Source organism: Astatotilapia calliptera, chromosome 14 (genome assembly GCF_900246225.1).
Source record: "Astatotilapia calliptera chromosome 14, fAstCal1.2, whole genome shotgun sequence".
In the NCBI taxonomy this organism is placed as follows: Eukaryota; Metazoa; Chordata; class Actinopteri; order Cichliformes; family Cichlidae; genus Astatotilapia; species Astatotilapia calliptera.
Window position 1 is genome coordinate 35442934 of NC_039315.1, and position 26095 is coordinate 35469028.

The window sequence follows — 26095 nt, forward strand, 5'->3', positions numbered from 1 at the left end:
CAGGTCATCAGGAATTCGCTGTGCTACCTTGATGAACAGTCGGCTTTTAGTCTGCCTACCTGTGCCATACTCTTCCATCTCAGCAGTCACCTCAAACGTGTCACTGTAGATGTTCTTGTGGAGGAAAAACGCCGTCATGTTCACAGTTTGTGTAGCACATCCACTTTTATCCGTCTAGAAGATCACAGAAAGTGAACACCAAGAAAGTAAAATCAGTGAAAAGGACTGATTGCAGTACAGTTAGCGTCTCTGTTAACATCTGGAACACTCACAGTTAGTTCGTAGGTCTTGCAGAGGTCTTTGTTTTGGGGAGATGAAAACCAGAAGAAACGGATGGCGTTTCTGCAGAACCGTGCCTTCACCGAACCAATAACAGGTTTCCCATACGTGTATCTGTTAAGAAAACATACAAAGATGAGATTTGTTGGAACGAGAACGGCCGGATCATGTTAGTTGTTGCCGGAAACATGACTGGTACAGAGTCTAGCCAGCCTCAGATCTTTCATTTCCTGTAGAGGCTTTGCCTTTTCCCAGCTGGCCACTGTTAATAGTATGAATTATATAAATACTCAAATTCCTCTAGTAAAAAGTACTATTATATCAAAGTACAGACAAAATAAGGAAAACATCATTGCTACAGGCAGTTTGTTGTTCCCACAAATCCAGACCCATCTTTTGTAATAAACGACAATGTTGTTAGCACCAGCGCTGCCCAGCTGCAGTTCTTCACAGTGTGGATTTCCTTGAACCAACACAGACAAGAACACCAGTTTCTGTTCAACTGGGACATTTACTTTCCACAAATCTTCAGTGCTGCCTCCTGATCCAGGACGGTAATCACACTGGGCAGATGAACCTTCACTTCATACTTTGGCAAAACTAGAGCAAAGGAAACAGAGTCAGATCTCCCCGTAGCTGAGAATTTACATAGACTGAGCTCGTAATCATTTCCGGTCTATAAGAGAAGATGCTTCATTTTTTCCCTCCCACCGTATTCTTTGATGTCAAAGCTGTGGGATATTTGTTCTCCCTTGTCTGTCAAGGCAGTGATGGTGTAGCTTCCTTGTACAGCCTCAGGAATCATGGGGTGTGAAAGATCAAGGATGCCGCCAACAACAGATTTATCCAGCCACTGGGCAATGCGATTTGAGCTAGGATCCTACACAGAGTAAAGACAGAGGAGAATTTATTTAGGGATGTCAAATCAAACAAGGCCGTAGCTTCCAGCCTCCAGCTCCTCTGCTGGGGCACACAGAGATGTTTCCAAGCCAGCCACCAGATAATCTGTGCTCTTTGTGGATTGTGGGTCAGCCCTGTGACATGGGGAGAAAAAAAACAACACACACACACATGATCCCTCATCTGAGACGGGCATGCCAGAGTGCTTCCTGGAGCCAGGCATGGAAGAAGGACAAGCTCCTGCAGGAGGGACCAGTGCAATCCAAACATCGCCCAAACTGACTGGAGTGACATTTATCTTAACGAGCTCTCGTTTGGAGAAAAGAACCTATTATAGTCCTCCTCCTGATGGTTGCCTGTGTAATTAGGTCTGTGATTCAGAGGTAGCTAAAGTCCTTCTTAGTCTTCACAACAATGCAGCGCAGATATCCAATCTACAATAGTCTGTTGTAGATTGGATATCTTCTTAAACAGCACCACCCCAGAGAAGAAAAAAGGGGGGGGGGGGGGGGTGCAGGGAGCAGTCTGCACTTTAATTACATGTCATACAGCCCTCCCTCCATCGCCTCATTTCCTGCATCTTTGCCGTTACTCTCACAGAAGGCACAAATGGCAAAATCTTTTCAAAGAGCCAAACAGACATGTCAGCAGTTCCCAGAAGAGATGCCAATTTGAGTGTTTCTTACCTGCAGCGCCACTTCTTTATACTGAAAGGAAAACAGAAGAGTTTACATTTAGTTTATCTGCACACAGAATTAACACAATAAGGACAATTTATTAGAAACATATCAGTAAGGTGTCCTGTTGCAATGACTTTCAAGTCAGTATGCATGTAGGTCCCGGTTCAGATCACACAGCAGAACCCAATTACTCAGCAAGCACATAGCACTGAGTGTCCCGCTGACAGATGTGAAGGCGCCACACCCTGAAACAACACCACCACTGCCAGGTCTTATTTCCTAATTGGACGATAAGAGTCAAACAACACACGTCCCCCTCCACGGCTCATTTATTACCGTGTTCCTCTGTAACACCTTTGGCACACGTGATATTTTGGCCTCAATTATTTCGTTCTTACATCTCCAGAGTGCCGGAAAGAGCAGATGCATAATGGCAGATAAAGTCTCACAATGCCACGTCTTCACTACAGCTGGTGGGAGTTACCACCTTCAAGCTAGCTACTTTCATCATGTGATGCATCTGAACGGATTTCACGTCGACTGCGTGCAGTCGTGTTTTCAGCCTCTCGTCCAAAAACGGAAAAGGCCCTGAGCCGCTATTGATTCAGATGTTTGGGTCAAATGTAGTGTGCGCCAAATGAACTCTGACAGCATGTTTATCACACTACTCCACACAGCGCTCCACACCCACGCTGTCTTCAAAATCAACAAACAGCCTTCCTTTCACCTCCCACTCTCCTGAACCAAAATAGACCTTACTCTTCAGATTCACTGACTGCCTGCTACAAATCACAGCACATTATCAAGTTCGCTGCTTGAAATGACTCCACAAATGGCACAGCGGCACATGATTCTGACAGACGAGAACAAGTGGATAGAAACGTACCACTCGTTCCACAGGGATGAAATTGGCATCCATGGAGACGATCCGGAATTTGACTTTAAAAGAAAGAAAAAAAAATGCATTACTATACTGTATTTTCAGTTATTGCACAAGTGGATAATGAGAGGAAGAAGAAGACAAAGGGAAAACGATCCTGGTGATAGCAGATGGACTAAAAAGAAGCAAAGCAAAGTGTATGCAAGTCTCTCTTTATACTCTAATGAATTAGGGGCACATGTCAGATTCAGTGGGGAAAATGAATAAATCATGTTGATATCTATACTGATACAGACTGGTCACCGTGTTAGGAAAGGATGCCCCATCGTTTGATGGAAATGAGAATCATCAGTCTGCAGACGGCAGAATAAAGAAAAACCCTGAAAATCAAAGTGAATGATGGTGAAGACGAGTTTGTTTTACTGAAATGCAGCAACGGTGCTCAGCACTTTGTGCGACCCCCACGTGCTTGTCTGCATGCCTGACAACATCCCGGAGGATCTCCTCCCACATCCGGACCAGGGAATGACTGAGCTCCTGGACAGTGTGAGTTGCACCTGAAACATGATGTCCCAGAGGTGTTGGTGTTGGATCTCGGTCAGGTGAACGTAGGTGCCAGTCCATGGTATCAGTTCATACTGCCAGGCATTGTTGTGTCCAGTCTAGGGCCTGAGAATGGCTCCTAATGACAGTCAGGATGCTGTCGAGGTCTGTGTGTCCCTCCATGGATACGCCTCCAGTCATGCAGAACAATGTTACAGGCAGCATGTTCTCCACAGCTAGCCCACACCCTTTTACAACTGTCACATGTGCTCAGGCTGAACCTGAAGCTCATCTGGGCACCTGCGGTGGACCTGACAATTATAATACTGGAATACTAATAACACTAGTTCCATAGGTATCAGTAGTGACACTGACCCTAGCCAAATTCAAAACTAGTGGAACAGTCAGAAAAGATGAAGAGGGAAAAACGTCAGTGACCTTCAGCTGTGAAACCTTTCGCCTTTTGGAGTTGGCTCATTGTTGTCCCTGTAGCACACCGGTTGTTGCCTTCATTAACAACCCTGTCTGATACTTAACTGATCAGATCAACACCGCCCGAGTTTCAGTGACCTGGAATATGTATCGGAGAAGTCTACGGTTGCTGTTAGCCTTTTTTACACAGAAAAATATATCTTAACATGTATTTGCCTATTGTTGGAGGCAATACATTAAAAACCAAAAAAAACCAAAACATCTTTAAGGATTAGCTACTGATGACGTCACCTCAGCTTGAGCTGAGTGGTTCTGCCATTGGTTACGAAAGATGGATGTGTTGAGGAAAGGCGGGTCTGACTGTGACACAGCCAATGATCTTCCGTTTTGAAATAATAATAATAATAATAATAATAATAATAATAATAATGGATTGCATTTATATAGCGCTTTTCAAGGCATCCAAAGCGCTTTACAACTCCATTATTCATTCACTCACATTCACACACTGGTGGAGGCAGCTACAGTTGTAGCCACAGCTGCCCTGGCGCCATCTGCCCGTCTGGCCAACACCAGTAGGCGGTCTCTCCCAAGGACACAACGACCAGGACAGAGAGCCCGGGGATCGAACCGGCGACCTTCCGGTTACAGACGCGCTTCCCAACCCCCTGCTCCACGGTCGCCCCCCAAATGTGGTATGACTAAGGCTACGTTCACTCTGCAGGTCTTGATGCTCAATTCCGATTTTTTGATCAAATGCGATTTTTTTTGTCTGCTCGTTCACACTACAAATAAAATGCGACAGCAAACGCGCTCTAGTGTGAACGCTCAAAGCGGCCGCATGCGCAAAAGCAGACATCACGCACAACGCACTCTGTTTAGACCCAGAGCAACAGTATTTTGACTGTTTCGGACTTTACGTTTCCCAATTTTGCTCTAAGTTATAAAGTTATTTTGTTATTTACATTTGGCCTAATAATTCGGATACGGGTCGCATAGGGTCAAAAAAGTCGGATTTGATGCGCTTTTGCCTGCACTGTGAACGTAGCTTTTGATTTCCAAAACAGACTAAATTTATTGCCACCTGGTGGCCGTCAGACAGAATGCAGGTTTAAGGCTCTTCTGCATCGGGTTCATTTTTCTGACGCTGCAGCTACATCCATGTTTTATTCCACGTGCGATTTGGCGAGCGTGGCTTAGCTGGCCAAATAATACCAACTGAAAGCCGATTTCACAGTGACACGGTAAAGTGTAATGTTACTTCTGATTGGATCACCTGTGTCTGCAAATGGAAAGCATGAGACAGATTGATTTAGGTAAAAATATATATGTTACAGTATTCTTGTGGTTATAGCTTTGAACTTGTTTAAAGAAGCTGACTGACAAGCTCATTTTGTTGAGACTGACACCAGTTTATAAACTGTTATATGGGTCAAATTCATTTTTGATTTTTACTCGTGAAACATAACGTCGTCGTGAGTCCTTACTGAAACACTATGGCAATGCTATTAAAAAATAAACTTGTTTTACTGTCATAAGGAGTTGCAGAATACCCAAAAAAGTTAAACTCCACTAGATCATCTTATCTTAATCAGACTTAAAAAAAATGGTAAATGGCCTGTATTTATATAGCGCCTTACTAGTCCCTAAGGACCCCAAAGCGCTTTACATATCCAGTCATCCACCCATTCACACACACATTCACACACTTAGACACACAGACTTATTCAGGAGTTAGCAGCCTGCACTAGCACTCGACGGCACTAAGTGGTCAAATAAACTCCTTTTCTCTTCACCCACTCAGCGTGTAGGCCTTTCCTACTTTAAATATAAACAGCCTCTCTCTAGGAAAGCACTCTTCTTCTGTGCACTGAACAGACAACAACCCTCAAGTTATCAAGTTATTAAGTGGTGGCTCAGCATTATGCAGATATATCAGACCAAAAATGTGCAAGCACAGCAGAATGGGTAAGCAGTGCAGACGAGACGGCGCTGCAGTAGCGTATCGCTCCTTCTACAACACAACAGCTCCAACACCTCCACACTCACTCCACCTACCAGTCTGTCCAGGTTTGTAGATGGGCTTATCAGTCCGGACGATGTGGATGAAAGTTGGAGGCTCGATGACGACTTTGGTATGCTTGCTCGTCAGATTTTTTTCATGGAAAATATTGACATAAACTGTTGCCACAATTCGGCTGCGTACTGCAGGGACCTGCAACACCAGCAAACACACATTTGTCAGAGATGGAAAACGTTTCATGCAGAGCACAATCTGTACTTTTCCTCCACAGCACTGTGTAACAGTCTTCACACACACCTAAAGAAATGATTTATTTTTGAGTAACAAACAGCCAAGATATAGTTTTAAATTGTTTTGTTTGTTTTTGCCAGTTTAGCCTTTTTATGTAGACTACATTGGTTCGTCCCAGGTGTTACTCTCCTTTTCATGCATGAATGAGTCAGAGGTTAGAATAAAGTGAAAAACTAAATAAAACACATTCCACTGAAAATGGCAGGTACACAGCGTGGACTGCAAATGGGTGAAAGTGCAGCCAAACACATTGAAAGACTTTCAGAAAGTCTGAAGAACTAATGCTGAAAACCACTTTAAAAAGTGACAGTGTTGGCCCGCTTCCTTGGACACAAAATGTGTGGCAGCTCATGACTTTTGCATTAAACGTGTCATAAAAAGCCATCTGAGCTGTGCTGCTCTTAGGGAACAATGTTGCACACAGTTAATTATGAAATGCTGTCACACTTGTGCACGTTTTCACTTGTTAATGCTGCTGTTACATAACAAGGACCAGAACCACTTCCACACATGTCAAAAAGACTGTTGTGTTCAGATGTGTGTTGTGAGACTGAGCGCAGGGTTGGCTTCCAGAGGAATGCAGGTACATAGCTAGCCTCTGGCAGAAAGCAGTCTTTGTGCCTAGAGACAAAAACCAGTCCTGCAACAGGGCCAAATAGCAGGAACAAAGTGAAACTAAGCGCGACTGTCACAGAGGCTATTTGGGTCGGCGGGTCGTTCCACATCAATATGGAGCAAGGCCTGCAAGTTGCATAACAGCAAGCAGAGGTGTGACATAAAGCAGAGCTGCAATTTGCAGAGAACCCACTGAGGTTGGCAGTCTCAGTCATGGCGCCGGGAGGATAATTAGGTCCAAACTTGTGCCAAGATTTAAGCCATTAGCTTAATGGATGGTGATAGGAATTCTGCTTGGAAACCACGCTGGTGCATTTACTGTCTACAAACAACACAACACAAAGCTTTTTGTTTTGTTTTTAAAAAGTGAAATACTGTAAATACCGCGAATCATTGTTCACGATTAGTCATGCTGGAGGTACATCATCGAAAAACAGCTGCAATTCAGCCAGAGGACGTTCTGAAGACAGTATTTAATGAATCAGAGTGAATATTTGTTTACAGCAGCTGTGTAGGAAACGAAGAGAACACTTATTACTGTAAAAGGAAGCTGGTTTCACGGATAAAACACTAGGAGCTAGAGCTGATTGGTCCGTGTGTGATTTACACTCTGGCGTGATGGCGTGGGATAACCACCAAGCAGATTTCATTCACAAACAGAAACTTCCATGTGGTTAGTGCTACAATTAAAATTTCAATCGCTTTATATCGAAAACATAATGAAATGTTCCAGAAGAAAAAAGTTTACCCAGTGAAATATGTATTTCTGGGCTATGGTCTAATAGGACCCCACTCATCCTGAACTATCCCCCACATGAAACTGGAAGTGTGGAGAGTGGGAGCCTGAGTATTCACAAGCTCTTTTGTGCTTTTCTTGGATCTGACCTGGAAGTTTAGGCAGCGGTAGAAGTCCTCATTTACTTGCTCATCTAAGATTGTGACAGAGCCCTCAGTGAGGCCGATGACCATGCGCACAGGCCCAGTCAGGCCGTGAATTTGGGCACACAGGGTCTCCTGTTTCCCTGCAGTCACACGCGAACTCACAGTCACTGCATAAATCCTGCAAGGAGAAGAAGAAAGTACCCTCATTAAAAACAACCCAAACTGTCAGCACTCGTTTAAGTGAAAAGCTAGGAGAAAAACAGTGCCAAGCATTAAAAAGTACAGCCCAGCTCCATGTTAAACACACGTTTGATTTAGAGAGATAACCGCTAATGTTTAAAAAGCACAAACTTCTAGCGTGTTGCTACAGCTAGCTGATAAATGGTCCAGTTAAAGAACTAAATGAGTGTGGCGCAGGGTTAAATCCTACAACCATCATCTGTGTCTTTGTTTCAAGGTGAAAGAGTCTGATTTAACCTCAAACAAAACCAGTTTCTTGTGCTCCAATATAAAAGTTAACACCCTGCATGTGAATTATGTAGCTTCTAAGAGAAGGAGTGTGCTAACAAGCTGCTACATGAGAAGTTAAAAGCATCCGATTACAGCAACACACTGAAATTCAGTGAGCGACTCATTCTGTCACAGATGTTTGTCAAAGCACACTACACGGCCAGGTGACTGGAAGCACTACTGGAAAACACCATCAAACGTTAAAAGGATGCAATTTACTTTTTCTGGAGGGAACCAGAGTTATGCTATAGTTCTGATTTGGCCTGCAAAAAGACAGGAAGACAGGACAAAAGACACTATGCTGAAATAGAGAATGGTGTGTGAACACACAGTAAATGGAAAAAGGAAAGGAAAGTGACTGTAAGTTAAAGCATCAGTTTTTATTTTAAAATCCACTGTGGTGGTAGAGAGAGGCAAATGTATCCAAAACATCAGTCATCTTCCAAACATTTATGGACCTAACTGTATGTAACAGAAATACTCCCCATTATGAATTTCTTCTTAATGTACCTGCTTGTGCACAACACATATAGTCTACAGAAACTGTGTGCACAGTATTTTTATTTCAGCCCTGGAATCAAAAGGGAAGCAGAGTTCCAGTAACTCCTGTATCCCCATGCCATCCTTCCTGCACAGCGGACATATTCATCCAAATAACCACACAAGGCCCATATAAGTTACATGTGCAAATGAACATTGGAAAACATCAGCAACAGCCATGATATCAGCTTCTAACGAAGCACTCTGCTGGATTCTCTGTGTCGACGCTGCTTGGCACACAGGGGCCTGCTGCTGCCAATGAGAAATAAAGGACGCATTTAATTGCGTTTTGGGTGGTGCTGCTGAGAATATTGATGCTGTTTTTGCCAGGGAGAAAGTTGCACAATGATGAAAAGTCATTTGACTCCCAGTGTAAACTATGAAAGGCATGCGAGCCATGATGATTAAAGTTTAGAGCAAGCAAAAAAAGTCAGGGTGGAAAATGTTATTCGGCCTTCCAGTACCATGGAAATCATGTCCCATTTACACGCTACTCAGGTAAAGCCGAGAGCAGGTTATTAATCAAATGCTGGTAAGTTGTAGCAGATGGGACATGCGCGTACGCACGCACGCACACACACATAGTCTTTGCTCATTGCATAACACTGTCCTGTGGCCACACACTGGACTTTCTGCCTCACCAGTGGAATGTGCAGGTTTTTCGTGATTACACCAGAATCGAGTGACAAATACATGATGACGCTGCGCGTGACATTTTTTTTAACACCACCTCGTGCAACTATTTGGACGCGTCTTGGCGCGAGGGGCAAGCCAAACTTTAGCACAATGACATGCATGAGTTTCGTTAGAAATATACGTTTACTTACGTGTCGTTGAGCAAGGCCGATGCTTGCACGAGAGCTGATGAGAGTATGACAGCAAACAGCTGAAGGACATGTGCCATAGCTGCAGAGGAGAGTCGGTGCTTTGCGAGCAGCGACACGAGCGGAGCGAACCGGACTGCACCGGAGGAGGAGGACGGACTTACAACCCCAGGGCCCGGACCCAGAGAGAGAGAGAGGGGGAGACACCGAGGGATGTGCGTGGTACCAAGTAGCTGTAAGAGAGGGGGTCTGCTACAGTGATTTGCTGTTTTTACTGCAAACACCGCCACCCCCTCTTTCCGAGTCACTCCCCCCAACCTCGTTGGACCTTTGCAGCCGCCTCCCTGTTCCCGAAAGACTCCCAAAAGTCTAATTACACGCGCACGCACACAGAGTCCTGCCTGCGGACAGTGTCTGCTGCTCGAGTTTCTGAAGAATTTCAGGAAAGCCCAGTGGGGCTGAGACGAGAGTGGGTGGAGAGGTCTGATACAGTCGAGATGACCCTGCACTTTGAGCACCTGTTGGCCAATAACAGTCAACGGGGCTTTGAAAACAACAAAGATAAGGCAGGGGCTCTGTGGACCTTAACTGTGTCCCCCAAAGCCTGCAGCTTTTCAGAGTTTTAGCATTTAGCGTTTCCCCCTAGAAACACTAAACACAAGAATTACAAATGTCCTCGTGCACTACCTTCACATGCAGGAGATATGAAGTTTTCTCAAATGATGAGAGCAATATTAAGCCCAATCCAATGTTTACCACCAGCAAACTCTTTAATCCCACTCAGCCTAATTGTTGTGCCCTGTCTCGTTTGTTTGTTTGCTTGGATGATAAGATCAGTGGTATCAGGTCACAGTTCAAGCCCGGAGCCTGTCAGCCTGGCCGAGGGTCTCAGTTCTGTTCTTTGACTTTTATCTGATTTTCATGACAGATCTCCTTGATATCCACATTTCTAGCTGACATTATTCCTAAAGCATTTCTACCTCCCACTGGCTTCTGACTAATGTCAGTCAGTCTCTCTCATTTGATTTCAAATCGCTTTACAGCCAGAGCTGTCCCCGGACTGTTAAAGGGAAATAATATATTTGATAAATTCCAGTCTCGTTGTTGACAGAATGATAACACAGAAACAAGATTACTAATGTTATTCTTATTCACTTAGATAAAGGTGAAAATGGAATTTTAGATTTATTTGATTCATCAGCAGCTGTTGACACCATTAATCATGTCATTCTTATTGAGAAAATATGGACCTGTGTTTGTATCTGTGTAATTGCACTGAAAAAGTTTTCATCAAACCTTCAGTCCAGTTTTATTTATACAGCACCAAATCACAACATCAGTCGCCTTAAGACACCTTTCACTGTAGGTCGACCCTACAATAATACATTCAGAGAAAAACCCAACAACCACATGACCCCCTATGAGCAAGCACTTTGGCGACAGTGGGAAGGAAAAACTCCCTTTTAACAGGAAGAAACCTCCGGCAGAACCAGGCTCAGGGAGGGGCGGGGCCATCTGCTGCGACCGGTTGGGGTGAGAGAAGGAAGACAGGATAAAGACATGCTGTGGAAGACAGACAGAGGTTAATAACAGATATGATTCAATGCAGAGAGGTCTGTTAACACATAGTGAGTGAACAAGAAACACCCAGTGCGTCATGGGAATCCCCGGCAGCCTAACTAAGGGAGGATTCAGGGTCACCTGGTCCAGCCCTAAGTCTATGCTTTAGCAAAAAGGAAAGTTTGAAGCCTGATCTTGAAAGTAGAGGTGGATAAGCAAATACATCTAAAAGTTAAAAGTACTGAGGCATATGTCCATAAACCATACCATAAAGTCCTCTGAGACAGGATATTTCTAATTTTAGCTACGGCCAGGATGTCTACTGAGGCATGAGATGGTATCTCGCCCCTGCAGAGGCTGCATATGTAGTCTAATTCCTTCAGGATGGCACATCAATATGTGCCATTACCAGTGTTGGGGAGTAACGGAATACATGTACCGCCGTTACGTATTTAAAATACAAAATATGAGTAACTGTATTCCGTTACAGTTACCGTTTAAAAAGCTGGTATTCAGAATACAGTTACTTTGTTGAAATAAATGGATTACACTGCGGTACTTTCCTGTTTCATATTGTCGCGGGTCAGGACTGTTTGGGTTTTGTTTGACAGCTACGTTCTGTTGTTCCAGGCGGCAGCGTTACGGTTGCCATGGTTACAGAGTGATGCTCTCGCTCTGAGTGTTTCCTGGGTGAGAGAGCGCATTTTTGTTGTTGTTGTGCTAAGCTAATAGGCAGAATGCAGAATGCAGCATCATGGGCAGTGTAGTCCGTGCTGCAGGGAGAATGGACTGCCATACACGTTATGGGTCTGTGAGCGAGGGAGAAAAAGGAGAGTCGAAAAGTACGAGCAGTCATCGAGCAGAAACGGGAGCTGGAAGCATGTAAATATAATAATAACCACTGCAGCCAAGAAGAGAGCCTGACGAGCCCAGTTGTAAGTAAGCTATTAAGACTCGACTGTACACCGTGTTCGTGTTTTCCTCCGAAAACAATAAGTTCTGTTGGAGCAGCCTTTCAACGCCTCTCTCTGTCTCTCGCAAGAAAGTTGACCCACACAACAAAGTAAAGCTATTTTTCGGCTACGAGCCGACAGGGACCCCGCCGTATTAGTCAGAGGTCCCTTTACTACAGTTCGGAGTCGCGGACCTTCAGTAATAACAGTAATAAGTCACACAGCAATAGTACATTCACGTTGTTGTAAAAAGCATGATAATATATTAAGTAATCCAAAGTATTCAGAATACGTTACTGTCATTGAGTAACGTAACGGAATACGTTACAGAATACATTTTGGGGCATGTATTCTGTATTCTGTAATGGAATACATTTTAAAAGTAACCTTCCCAACACTGGCCATTACCAGAAGGTTTGCTGTGTTTCCCAGCACAGTCTGAAGATCATGGAGGAGATTCCAGGAGATAGACAGTTACTCTACGAGAGCTTTAGAGAGAGAGGTCCTTCACCATCTGCAGGACTAGTATCTGCACCTTTGTGTAAGGAGGAACAGGACCAGCACAGAGATACGAAATGACCTCCAGCAGGATGCTGGTGTGAATGTCTCTGACCATACAATCAGAAACAGACTTCATGAGGGTGGCCTGAGAGCTCAACATCTAGTGGGCTCTGTGCTCACTGCCTGGCACCGTGGAGCCTGATTAGCATTTGCCATAGAATACCTGGAATGCCATATTCACCACAGGTGTCCTGTGGTTTTTACAGATGAGAGCAGGTTCACCCCAGCACATGTGACAGACGTGAAAGGTTCCGGAGAAGCCGTGGATGACGTTTTTCTGCCTATAACATTGTTCAGCATGACTGATTTGGTCAGTGATGGTCTGGGGAAGCAAATCCATAGAGGGGCACACAGACCTCTACAGGCTAGGCAACGGCACCCTGACTGCCATTTAAGTATCAGAATGAAATCCTTTAAACCCAGTATAGCATGTTAAATTCATCTGTATTTAATGCCTTTCTAATGTTGGTGTTCTATATTGTTTTTGTTATTTCAACATGTATTTTACTTTTAGTATTTCTATTTTGTATCAACCCAAGTGTCGATATAGTCACTGGCCCCAGATACTTTTTAATGTTCTTAATCCTTTTTGCTCCACGTGATAATGCTGGAGCTGTACCTTCACCAAGTACGTGTGATGACCTTTTGGCATTTTTATCCACAAGGTTTTGGCTATTAGGTTCCTCCTATGTGCTCAGCTATCTTAGAGCAGTTTGCGTCTGTCTCCCTGAACGAATTGTCTGTGGTAGTTTGTCACCTAAGATCATCACACTGCCCATCAGATTATCTTCCCCAAAGTCTGCTAAAAAATACTGTCAGGCCTTTTATCCGGAGATTAATCAACACTTCCCTTGCTACAGGCTGTGTCCCATCATGCTTTAAACAAGCTATAGTTCAGCCTCTTCTTAAAAAACACAATCTGGACCCAACTGTTCTGTCCAATTACTGGCCAATCTCAAAGCTTCCCTTTCTTTCTAAAGTTCTGGAGAAAGTGGTCTGTTTACAGTTGCAGGCCCACCTTGATCTTAATCAGATTTCTGAAAAATTTCAATCCAGTTTTAAATCACTACACAGCACTGAGACAGCACTTTGAAGGGTTTTTAATGATACTCTTTTAACTCTGGACTCTGGCAGCCCTGCTGCCCTCTTCTTGTTGGACTTGTCAGCAGCCTTTGACACAGTCGACCACAACATCCTGTTATCACGGCTGGAATCATATGCTGGCCTAAAAGGGTCTGCTCTCTAGTGGTTTTGTCTTATTTATCTGGAGGGATTTTTTATGTCAACATGGGCCCTCACAGCTCCAAAATAGCCCCTCTTAATTATGGTGTATCTCAAGGCTCGATTTTGGGTTCTGCCTTGTTTGCACTGTATGTGTTGCCACTGGGGTCTATTTTCTCACAGTACAACCTTTCATTCCACTGTTTTGCAGATGACTTGCAGATCTACCTTTCTTTAAAAGCAGGGAGACACTCGCTTCAGCTATTATTACGCTGCCTGGATGACAAAAAACAGTGGGTGTCTTTAAATTTCGTTAAAATAAATGAAGACAAAACAGAGGTTGCCGTTTTTGGTAATTTCGTTAATAATCACATTGACAGTGCTCTGGGCCCATTATCTTCCTATTGTAAGACCAATGTAAAAAACCTCGGTGTGCACCTTGATGGTTCCTTCAAACTGTGTAAGCAGGTGAGCACAGTAGTCCAATCCAGCTTTCTTCATTTAAGACAGCTAGCCATGGTTAAGCCATACCTTCCAGCTAATGTCTTTGAATGTGTTAGTCATCTGTTCATTACGTGCAGACTGCGCTACTGCAATTCTGTGTACTTTGGTCTGGACCAGGCCTCTCTTTATCGTCTCCAGTTGGTCCAAAATGCAGCTCCTCATCTGCTAATTGGCACTAAACGTTAGGAGCATATAACCCCAGTTTTACCATCTCTGCACTGGCTTCCTGTCTCCTACAGGATCTAAAATAAACCTTTACTTTCTGATTTTAAGTCACTTAACGAGCAAGCTCCTAACCTGTCTGAGCTCCTATTTATTTATGCCCCAGAAAGAACTGTGAGGTCCAGGTCAAAACTAACCTCAGCTATTCCACGGACTAAACTTAAGTCTCATGATGACAGAGCCTTCTGTGGCAGGTCCCAGACTTTGGAATAGTGCTCCTCTTAACATTAGATCTGCACAAACACTCGAACATTTTCAATCGTTCCTAAAGACACATTTTTAAGGTCTGGCTTTTAACACCCAACATTTTGGTTTTAACAGCCTTAGTTGTTGTTGTTTTTGTTGACTTATTTCATTTACTTATTTGTTTTTTCTATATTTTATTGCATCATTGTTTTGCATGTTATTTGTTTTAGTGGCATTTTACATTGTTAAGCACTTTGTGCAGCATGGACTGTTTGGAAATGTGCTATATAAATAAACTTGACCTTGACTGTTTGTATTTTATGTTCAGCACTTTGGTCAGTGCTAGTGACAAATAAACAATCTTGAATCTTCAATTAATCTTATTATTATAAGCCCATCCATCCATCCAACCAGCCATCCATCCATTTTCTTCCACTTATCCAGGGCCGGGTCACGGGGGCAGCAGCCTAAGCATAGAAGCCCAGACCTCCTTCTCCCCAACCACCTCCTCCAGCTCGTCCAGGGGAACACCCAGGCGTTCGCAGACCATCCGAGAGATATAGTCTCTCCAGTGTGTCCTGGGTCTGCCCTGGGGCCTCCTCCCGGTGGGACATACCTGGAACACCTCAGGAGGCATCCTTGTCAGATGCCCAAACCACCCACCCTTCGGAGGAAGCTCATTTCCACCGCTTGTATCTGCAATCTCTTTCTTTCGGTCACTACCCACAGCTCGTGACCATAGGTAAGGGTAGGGACGTAGATCGACCGGGAAATTAAGAGCTTCGTTTTTACACTCAGCTCTCTCTTCAACACAACAGACCGGTAGAGCATCTGCACCAATCCGTCTGTCGATTTCTCGCGCCCTTCTCCCGTCACTTGTGAACAAGACCCTGAGATACTTAAACTCTTCCACCTGGGGCAGGAACTCGTCCCCGACCCGGAGTTGGCACTCCACCCTTTTCCGGCTGAGGACCATGGCCTCAGATTTGGAGGTACTGATTCCCACCGCTTTACACTCGGCTGCAAACCGTTCTAGTGCGAGGTGGAGGCCATCACCTGATGAAGCCAACAGAACCACATCATCTACGAAAAGCAGAGATGAGATTCTGAGACCACCCAAGTGAAAGCCTTCCATCACTTGGCTACGCCTAGAAATTCTGTCCATAAAAATATGAAAAAAATAATGAGGCCTGGTCCTGGTCCAAATTACGAGCGGAACTGGTAATAAAGGGCATCTCCGGTGGTGTCCATCACCCACTGGGAACAAGTCCGACTTATTGCTGGCTATGCGGACCAAGCTCTTGCAACGGTTGCATAAGGATTGAATAACCTGTAGCAATGGGCCAGACACCCCATACTCCCGAAGCACCTCCCACAGGACACCCCAAGGCCATCGAATGCCAGTTGAATGCCTTCTCCAAGTCCACAAAACACATGTAGGCTGGTTGTTCAAACTCCCATGCACCCTCAAGTATCCTCGAGAGGATAGAGCTGTGTTCTGCGACCAGGACGAAAACCGCATTGTTCCTCCTGTATCCGAGGTTCGACTAACGGACGAACTCTCCTCTCCAGCACCCTGGCATAGACTTTCCCAAGAGAGCTGAGGAGTGTGATTCCCCTCGCAGCCGAGTGTGAAGCGGTGGGAATGAGAATCAGCACCTCCTATTTTGAGGCCATGGTCCTCAGCCGGAAAAGGGTGGAGTGCCTGCTCCAAGTGGAGGACTTTAAGTATCTCGGGCTCTTGTTCACAAGTGACGGGAGAAGGGCGCGAGAGATCAACAGACAAATTGGTGCAGACGCTCTACTGGTCTGTTGTGGTGAAGAAAGAGCTGAGTGTAAAAATGAAGGTCTCAATTTACGGGTCGATTTATGTCTCTATGTGACCGAAAGAACGAGATCGCGGATACAAGCGGTGGAAATGGGCTTTCTCTGAAGGGCTTCTCCAAGTCCACAAAACACATGTAGACTGGTTGGGCAAACTCCCGTGCACCCTCAAGTATCCTTGAGAGGATAAAGAGTTGGTCCAGTGTTCCATGACCAGGACGAAAACTGCATTGTTCCTCTTGTATCCGAGGTTCGACTAACAAATGGACTCTCCTTTCCGGGATTCTGGCATAGACTTTCCCAGGGAGGCTAAGGAGGGTGATCCCCCTGCTCAGTGCAGCGGCTTTGACAATGGAGGTGCTGAATGTGGTCCATTTGGACTCAATGTCCACAGTTTTCCTTGGAATGCTGCTGAAGCTCTGCTGGAGGTGTGCGTTGAAGATCTGACTGGACTGGGGCCTCTGCCAGGCATTCTCAGTGCACTCTCACTATACATTTGGGTGTGCCAGGTCTGTCCAGCATCCTCCCCCGCCACCTGATCCAACATCCCTGAGTGTCCAGAACATATGGCTGCATGTCTGGTGATACGATTACAAAATCAATCATCGACCTGCTGCCTAGAGTGTCCTGCTCCCAAGTGAACTTGTGGACACTCTTATATTCGAACATGGTGTTCATCATGGACAAACTGTGAGTTTGCACAGAAGTCCAAAAACAAATCACCACTCATGTTCAGATCCGGGAGACCCTTCCTCTCAATCACACCCTCCAGGCCTCACTGTCGTTGCCCACATGAGTGTTGAAGTCTCCTAATAGGACAACAGGTGGAGCACCCTCAAGTACCCCGCCCAGGGACCCAGGGAAGGCTGGGCATTCTGAACTCAGTCCATAAGCACAAGCAACAGTCAGGATCCTTCCCTGACCTGAAAGCCCAGGAAACAAACCCTCTTGTCCACCGGGAGAAACCCCATCGTACCAGCAGCAAGCCGAGGGGATACTAGAATACCCACCCCGGCCCGCCGCCTCTCACCAAGAACTCCAGACTGAGACAGAGTCCAGCCCCTTTCCAGGATAATGGTTCCAGAGCCCAAGCCGTGGGTTGAGGTGAGCCCGACAATATCTAGTCGGTACTTCTCAGCCTCATGCACTAACTCAGGCTCCTTCCCCACCAGAGAGTTGACGTTCCATGTCCCAATTGCTAGTCTTAGTAACTGGGGATCAGTCAGCCAGGGCCTCTGCTCTTGGCCGCCGCCTGGCACACATTGCACTTGACCCCTACGGTGCCTCCTGAAGGTGTTGGGCTTGCAGGAGGATGGGCCTATGTTCCTTTTTCATGCTGTGCTTGGCTCCATGGACTAAGGCCCGGTGTTCTGACAAACCATCCTACTTTGGCAAACCGTCCTACCATACGTAGTTTATGTCCTTTTCTGCTGTCACACAATAATTCCAGCATAAATTTAAGTATGTAGGATGGTTTACCACTTAACTTTACCCATCAAAGTATACTTATAGCACATATTTATAAAAGCAGGATGGTTTGGCACTTAATTTTATGTGCACAGAAACAATTGGTAGGATGGTTTGTGACTTAGGATGGACTCCCAGAACACAGGCCACCAGATGCTCGCCCTCGGGCATCCTCCCTGGGCCTCGCTCCAGCGCGGGGCCCTGGTAACTCTACCCCAGGCAGGGTGAACTGTTCCCTTGATCTTGCACTCATAGGGGCCTTCTGAATCGCTCTTTGTCTGGTCCCTCACCCAGGACCAATTTGCCATGGGAGACCCTACCAGGGGGCAAAAGCCCTAGGACAACATAGCCCCTGGGACACACAAACCCCTCCACCAAGATAAGGTAACGATTCGCGTATTGTTATAAACCCAATAATAAACATGTTGGATGCTGTGTAAAACATAAATTAAAAAGAGTGCACTAATTGTGGCTCCCTTAAACCTACAGTGGATACGGAAAGTATTCAGAACCCCTTAAATTTTACACTCTTTGTTATATTGCAGCCATTTGCTAAAATCATTTAAGTAAATTTTTTTTGTCATTAATGTACACACAGCACCCCACATTGACAGAAAAATGCAGAATTGTTGACATTTTTGCAGATTTATTAAAAAAGAAAAACTGAAATATCACATGGTCCTAAGTATTCAGACCCTTTGCTCAGTAGTTAGTAGAAGTACCCTTTTGATCTAATACGGAAATTAGTCTTTTTGGGAAAGATGTAAAGTTTTTCACACTTGGATTTGGGGATCCTTTGCCATTCCTTTTTGCAGATCCTCTCCAGGTCTGTCAGGTTGGATGGTAAATGTTGGTGGACAGCCATTTTTAGGTATCTCCAGAGATGCATAATTGGGTTTAAGTCCGGGCTCTGGTTGGGCCATTCTAGAACAGTCACAGAGTTGTTGTGAAGCCACTCCTTCGTTATTTTAGCTGTGTGCTTAGGGTAATTGTCTTGTTGGAAGGTAAACCTTCAGCCCAGTCTGAGGTCCTGAGCACTCAGGAGAAGGTTTTCTTCCAGGATGTCCCTGTACTTGGCCGCATTCATCTTTCCCTCAATTGCAACCAGTCGTCTTTTCCCTGCAGCTGAAAAACACCCCCACAGCATGATGCTGCCACCACCATGCTTCACTGTTGGGACCGTATTGGCCAGGTGATGAGCAGTGCCTGGCTTTCTCCACACATACCACTTAGAATTAAGGCCAAAAAGTTCTATCTTGGTCTCATCAAACCAGAGAATCTTATTTCTCACCATCTTGGAGTCCTTCATGTGTTTTTAAGGAAACTCCATGCAGGCTTTCCTGTGTCTTGCACTGAGTTGCAACTGCAACATTCTGTGCTTCACGGAGACATGGCTGACCCCCACCGTGCCGGACCAGGCCGTAACTCCGTCGGATTCATTCTTTGTGCTCCGCGCGGACAGAACGGCAGAGTCGAACAAAACCAAAGGTGGGGGAGTGTGTTTCATGATAAACAGAAAGTGGTGTGATGCCAGGAGCATTTCTACTCTCTCCAGCGGCTGCTCGCCACATCTGGAGTTCCTGAGCATTAAGTGCCGCCCTTTCTATCTGCCCCGTGAGTTCACCTCAGTCATCGCCACGGCGGTCTACATCCCACCCCAAGCGGACACAGGTATGGCTTTGTCCGAATTACATGATGTGCTGAGCTCGCTTCAAAACAAGGACCCAGGCGCAGCCCTCATTGTAGCAGGAGACTTTAACAAAGCGAACCTCAGACAAGTCATGCCAAACTTTTACCAGCATGTCTCGTGTCCAATGAGAGGGGATCGGATTTTGGATCACTGCTACACGCCATACAAGCAGGGCTACAAAGCTGTCTCACACCCGGCTTTTGGGAAGTCTGACCACAACGCCATCTTCCTCATTCCCCAGTATAAACAAAGCATACGGAGGGAAGACGTGACCAAGAGGGAAGTAAAACGGTGGACTGCCCAATCAGAAGCTACGCTACAGGACGCACTCAACGACGTAGACTGGGACATGTTCAGAGCATGCGCAGTCGACATCAACGAGTTTACGGAAGTAGCAGTATGCTTCGTCAATATGCTAGCGGAGGAGATTATCCCCACTGCGAGAGTCACCACATTCCCAAACCAGAAACCGTGGATGGACAGATCGATCCGCACTGCAGTAAACGCCAGGACCGCCTCCTACAACGCGGGTCTCGCCACTGGCGATATGAGCGCCTACAAAGCAGCCTCATACGGCGTGCGGCACGCGGTGAGAGATGCCAAACGCCGGTACCGGGAACGTGTGGAGTCCCGCTTCCACCAAGGCGACACACGGAGTATGTGGCACGGACTACGCACCATTACGGACTACAAAGCCAGGGACACTGCGCCGATCAACGCCGACTCTGCATTCACCAATCAGCTGAATCAGTTCTATGCCCGTTTTGAGGTTAGCCAGGCGGCTAATGCTATCTACCGCCTGACTACCGAGGACAGTGACGTCATCAGCGAGAGACCGGTGACCAGCATCGCGGAGCATGACGTCCGAGCGGCATTGAGGAGAGTGAACACAAGGAAAGCGGCGGGGCCAGACGGCATCACCGGCCGTCTGCTGCGCTGCTGTGCTGGCCAGCTAGCAGGTGTGTTCACTTACATCTTCAACGAGTCCCTGGCGAAGTCTGTGGTCCCCACATGCTTCAAAAGATCCACCATCATCCCTGTGCCCAAGAACAGCAAACCCTCATCCCTGAACGATTACCGGCCAGTTGCACTGACCTCGGTAGTAATGAAGGTGTTTGAGAGGCTGCTGAAGAACATCATCTCCTCCTCCATTCCAGACACCACAGATCCGCTGCAGTTCGCCTACAGATCCAACAGATCCACAGAGGATGCCATCGCCCACGTCCTACACACCACTCTCAGCCACGTGGACAAGAAACAGGGTAACTATGTGCAAATGCTGTTTGTTGATTACAGTTCAGCGTTTAACACAATAGTGCCCTGCAGACTGTTCACAAAGCTGAGGGATCTGGGACTTAACAGCCGTCTGTGTGCATGGGTGTTGGACTTCCTCACTGGCAGAACTCAGGTGGTGAGGGTGGGCAGGTGCTTCTCCAACAGCATCACCATCAACACAGGAGCACCTCAGGGATGTGTCCTCTCGCCACTGCTCTACTCCCTCTACACTTCAGACTGTGTGGCCACCCATGGCTCCAACACCATTGTGAAGTTTGCTGACGACACAGTGGTGTTGGGTGCCATCTCCAACAACGATGAGGCGGCCTACATGGATGAAGTGAAGAATCTGGCATCGTGGTGCCAGGACAACCACCTCCAGCTGAACGTCAGCAAGACCAAGGAGCTGGTGGTGGACTTCAGAAGGGGTCAGCACAGAGACTACAAGCCCATCATCATCAATGGAGCTCCAGTGGAGAGGGTGCAGTCCTTCAAGTATCTTGGTGTCCACATCTCCTCAGACCTGACATGGGCTGCCCACATTCAGGTCCAGACCAAAAAGGCTAGGCAGCGCCTGTATCACCTACGACAACTGAGGAAGTTCAGGGTCTCTCCAAAGATCCTCAGGATTTTCTATACAGGCGCTGTGGAGAGCATCCTCACACAGAACATGACATCGTGGTTCGGGAACAGCTGTGTGAAGGACCAAAAAGCTCTCCAGAGAGTGATCCGTACAGCAGAACGCTGCTGCAGGATTGCTCTCCCCCCCGCTTCAGGACACCTACACCAGGAGATGCCGGACTAGAGCAGATACTGAAGGACCCGTCCCATCCTGGCAACAAACTTTTACAACTTCTGCAATCTGGTAGAAGGTTCCGCATCTTCCGGGCAAGGACAGAGAGACTCAAGAGGAGCTTCTATCCCCAAGCCATCCGTGCCCTAAACACACACACCCGCCCTCTCACATCATCTATAATTGACTGAGACAGGACTCTTCCAGACACTAAACCAAGGCACAATGTACATTTCAATTCCTTTAATTTTAAATATGTTTATATTGTCTATCCTGCAAAACAGTCAGATGTCTATTCATATTAATGTACAGAATTCACCTGCTTGCTGCTACTACTGCACATTCACCCAGTGTATATACTATATGTGTATGTATATGTATATATATATATATATATATATATATATATATAAAAAAACACCCAGCACGCCCCTGCGGGCGGTTTATCCTTCAAGCTCGGGTCCTCTACCAGAGGCCTGGGAGCTTGAGGGTCCTGCACAGTATCTTAGCTGTTCCCAGGACTGCGCTCTTCTGGACAGAGATCTCCGATGTTGTTCCCGGGATCTGCTGGAGCCACTCGCCTAGCTTGGGAGTCACCGCACCTAGTGCTCCGATTACCACGGGGACCACCGTTACCTTCACCCTCCACATCCTCTCGAGCTCTTCTCTGAGCCCTTGGTATTTCTCCAGCTTGTCGTGTTCCTTCTTCCTGATATTGCTGTCATTCGGAACCGCTACATCGATCACTACGGCCGTCTTCTTCTGTTTGTCTACCACCATTTTGTCTGTCTGTATCTGGAAGTCCCACAGGATCTTAGCTCGGTCATTCTCCACCACCCTTGGGGGCATCTCCCATTTTGACCTCGGGACTTCCAGGTTATACTCGGCACAGATGTTCCTGTACACTATGCCGGCCACTTGGTTATGGCGTTCCATGTATATATATATATATATATATATATATATATATATATATATATATATATATATATATATATATATATATATATATATATATATGTTCTTCCTCTACCCCCCCCCCCCCCCCCCCCCCAATTTTTGCACATGTCGAGGAGCGTGTCAGGCTACCTTTCACTGTGTGTTATACTTGTATAACTATGCATGTGACAAATAAAGAACCTTGAACCTTGAACCTTGAGGAGAGGCTTCCTTCAGGCCACTCTGCCATACAGCCCTGACTGGTGGAGGGCTGCAGTGATAGTTGATTTTCTACAACTTTCTCCCATCTTCTGACTGCATCTCTGGAGCTCAGCCAAAGTGATCTTTGAGTTCTTCTTTACCTCTCTAACCAAGGCTCTTCTCCCCTGATAGTTCAGTTCTGAAGGGTTCTGGTCATCCCAAACGTCTTCCATTAAAGGATTATGCAGGCCACTGTGGTCTTAGGAATCTTAAGTGCAGCAGAATTTTTTTGTAACCTTGGCTCGATCTGTGCCTTGTCACAATTCTGTGTCTGATCTCTTCAGGCAGTTCCTTTGACCTCATGATTCTCATTTGCGCTGACATGCATTGTGAGCTGTAAGGGCTTATATAGACAGGTGTGTGGCTTTCCTAATCAAGTCCAATCAGTATAATCAAACACAGCTGGACTCAAATGAAGGTGTAGAACCTAGTGATGGGTTGGTCGCGAACGAAATGGCTCTTAGAACTGAATCTTTGAAGTGAACGACGCGAGCCGGTGATAGGATGCCTGGGTCGTTGACCCAGGGTTTTTGTGTTTATTATTATTATTTGTAATTTCTAGTCTTTGGTTTCTTTCTTTGAGTTCTGTCTTATGGTTTATGTCTCTGTCTTCTCTAGTTGCTCTGTCTCCCCTGTCAGCTGTATCCCCTTGTCTAGTTGGCGTCTCTGTGTATCCTTAGTTGCTATATCCCCGTGTCCAGTCAGTGTCTGTGTCTGCCCTGGTCCCACGTCTCTGTTCCCTCTGTTGTAGTGCCTGCATGTGAGTCTGTGTCTTTTGTTCAGTCTGTGTTATGGGTTTCCTGTTTTACTTTGAAAGTCCATGTCTGATGTTAATGTGTCTGGTTTTGCTTCCCCTTGTCTCGTTAGGCCTGATTTGCCCCAGCTGTGTTTCCCTCCTGTTACCCATTTCCTGATTGCGCCCTCTGTGTATTTAAGCCCTGTGTTTCTTTGTGTCTGGGTCGCGATCTACCGTTTACGTAGCTGTGTGTTCTGTCAGTCTGCTGGTGTAAGTTTATTTTGATTTTTCCAGTTATGTTATATTTGAGTTTAACATTAAAGTTGTTTTGAGTTCACATCTGTCTCCGGAGTCTGCACCTTGGGTCCTACTCCTGTCTGCACACAGCCACTCACAACAGACAGCTCCGTGTTGTTTTTTCTTTGTCCCACGCTCTCTCTTATTTCAGCTTTTTTCCGCTTCACTCGGCACGCGAGCCTTGTGCTTGCGCTGGGCAGAGGGGGGAGGGGTGTTAGTTATACTCAGTAGCACAGGAACAGAGCGGGAGGGAGGGAGAGAGAGAGCAGGGACAACAACGTCACATTAGAAAGGTATAGTAATCATCCACAACTACTTTCAGTTGCGGATGATAAAGGATTCAGAAAGTTTATTCATGCAGTGAATCCTATGTATACAGTTCCAAGCAGGAAAACACTCTCCCAAAAAATCATCCCAGGCCTGTATGACAGAGAATGTGCATTTTCTTTTTGTTTTGCATATTTTAATTTATATTTAATTGTGTTGTGGTTTGGAGTGTTTTGTGTTGTTTCACTTTAAATTTGTTTAAAAGAAAAAAGCTGAAAGTTTAAATAGTTTAAAGTTCAAATGTAAATAGTGTTTTTGTATTTTAAAATGTATTTATTACATTTTGGAGTGAATAAATAAAAGTATATTTACATCTAAAAGTATATTTATATCTACAGACAAAGCACAAACTCCAAACACAACAGAAGTGCTCCAGGATGCTAGGGGGCAGTGTTGAGCTTTTGTTACCTAGAGGCTACACAAGGCAGCAAGTACCAACGATTGGATTTGGTGTGTGTTAGTAACAGGTAAATGAACTTTTTTTTAAAAATTATTTGAATATATATGAGTGCTTGTGTATAAATACACAAACAATACACATATGAAAAATATTAGTTCATATTAGTTCATGTGTTAACAGATCTCTCTGCATTGAATCATAAGCAGTGTTGGGGAGTAACGGAATACATGTACCGCCGTTACGTATTTAGAATACAAAATATGAGTAACTGTATTCCGTTACAGTTACCGTTTAAAAAGGTGGTATTCAGGATACAGTTACTTTGTTGAAATAAATGGATTACACTGCGGTACTTTCCTGTTTCATATTGTCGCAGGTCAGGACTGTTTGGGTTTTGTTTGACAGCTACGTTCTGTTGTTCCAGGTGGCAGCGTTATGGTTGCCATGGTTACAGGGTGACGCTCTCGCTCTGCGTGTTTCTTTTTGTTGTTGTTGTTGTGCTAAGCTAATAGGCAGAATGCTACAGGTATAGCTCTAAAGAATGTAGCATCATGGGCAGTGTAGTCCGTGTTCAGTGTTGGGAAGGTTACTTTTAAAATGTATTCCATTACAGATTACAGAATACATGCCCCAAAATGTATTCTGTAACGTATTCCGTTACGTTACTCAATGACAGTAACGTATTCTGTATACTTTGGATTACTTAATATATTATCATGCTTTTTACAACAACGTGAATGTACTATTGCTGTGTGACTTATTACTGTTACTGAAGGTCCACGACTCCGAACTGTAGTAAAGGGCCCTCTGACTAATACGGCGGGGTCCCTGTCGGCTCGTAGCCGAAAAATAGCTTTACTTTGTTGTGTGGGTCAACTTTTCTTGCGAGAGACAGAGAGAGGCGTTGAAAGGCTCCAACGGAACTTATTGTTTTCGGAGGAAAACACGAACACGGTGTACAGTCGAGTCTTAATAGCTTACTTACAGCTGGGCTCGTCAGGCTCTCTTCTTGGCTGCAGTGGTTATTATTATATTTACATGCTTCCAGCTCCCGTTTTTCCTCGATGACAACTCGTACCTTTCCACTCCCCTTTTCCTCCTTCCTCGCGCTCACAGACCCATAACGTGTATGGCAGTCCATTCTCCCTGCAACACGGACTACACTGCCCATGATGCTACATTCTTTAGAGCTATGCTTGTAGCATTCTGCCTGTTAGCTTAGCACAACAACAACAACAACGAAAAGGCGCTCTCTCACCCAGGAAACACACAGTCGCAGAGAGAGAGAGAGAGAGAGAGCGTCACCCTGTAACCATGGCAACCATAACGCTGCCGCCTGGAACAAAGAGCGTAGCTGTCAAACAAAACCCAAACAGTCCTGACCCGCGACAATATGAAACAGGAAAGTACCGCAGTGTAATCCATTTATTTCAACAAAGTAACTGTATTCTGAATACCACCTTTTTAAACGGTAACTGTA

General features: G+C 45.5%; 1 protein-coding gene across 1 annotated transcript in view; it reads right to left on the bottom strand.

The window, feature by feature from the left end:
- The window catches only part of LOC113035865 (alpha-2-macroglobulin), a 63640-nt gene extending 53750 nt beyond the window's left edge, over positions 1-9890 (bottom strand). Inside the window, exons 1-9 of the mRNA XM_026191669.1 lie at positions 9403-9890; positions 7529-7703; positions 5773-5929; positions 2746-2798; positions 1866-1886; positions 991-1159; positions 795-879; positions 273-393; positions 60-174 (exon numbers count right to left, since the gene is read on the bottom strand). Coding sequence (XP_026047454.1) covers positions 60-174; positions 273-393; positions 795-879; positions 991-1159; positions 1866-1886; positions 2746-2798; positions 5773-5929; positions 7529-7703; positions 9403-9479 — 973 coding nt within the window. The 5' untranslated portion in view covers positions 9480-9890. The remainder of the gene's footprint in view (positions 1-59; positions 175-272; positions 394-794; positions 880-990; positions 1160-1865; positions 1887-2745; positions 2799-5772; positions 5930-7528; positions 7704-9402) is intronic.
- Positions 9891-26095: the final 16205 nt, after the last annotated feature.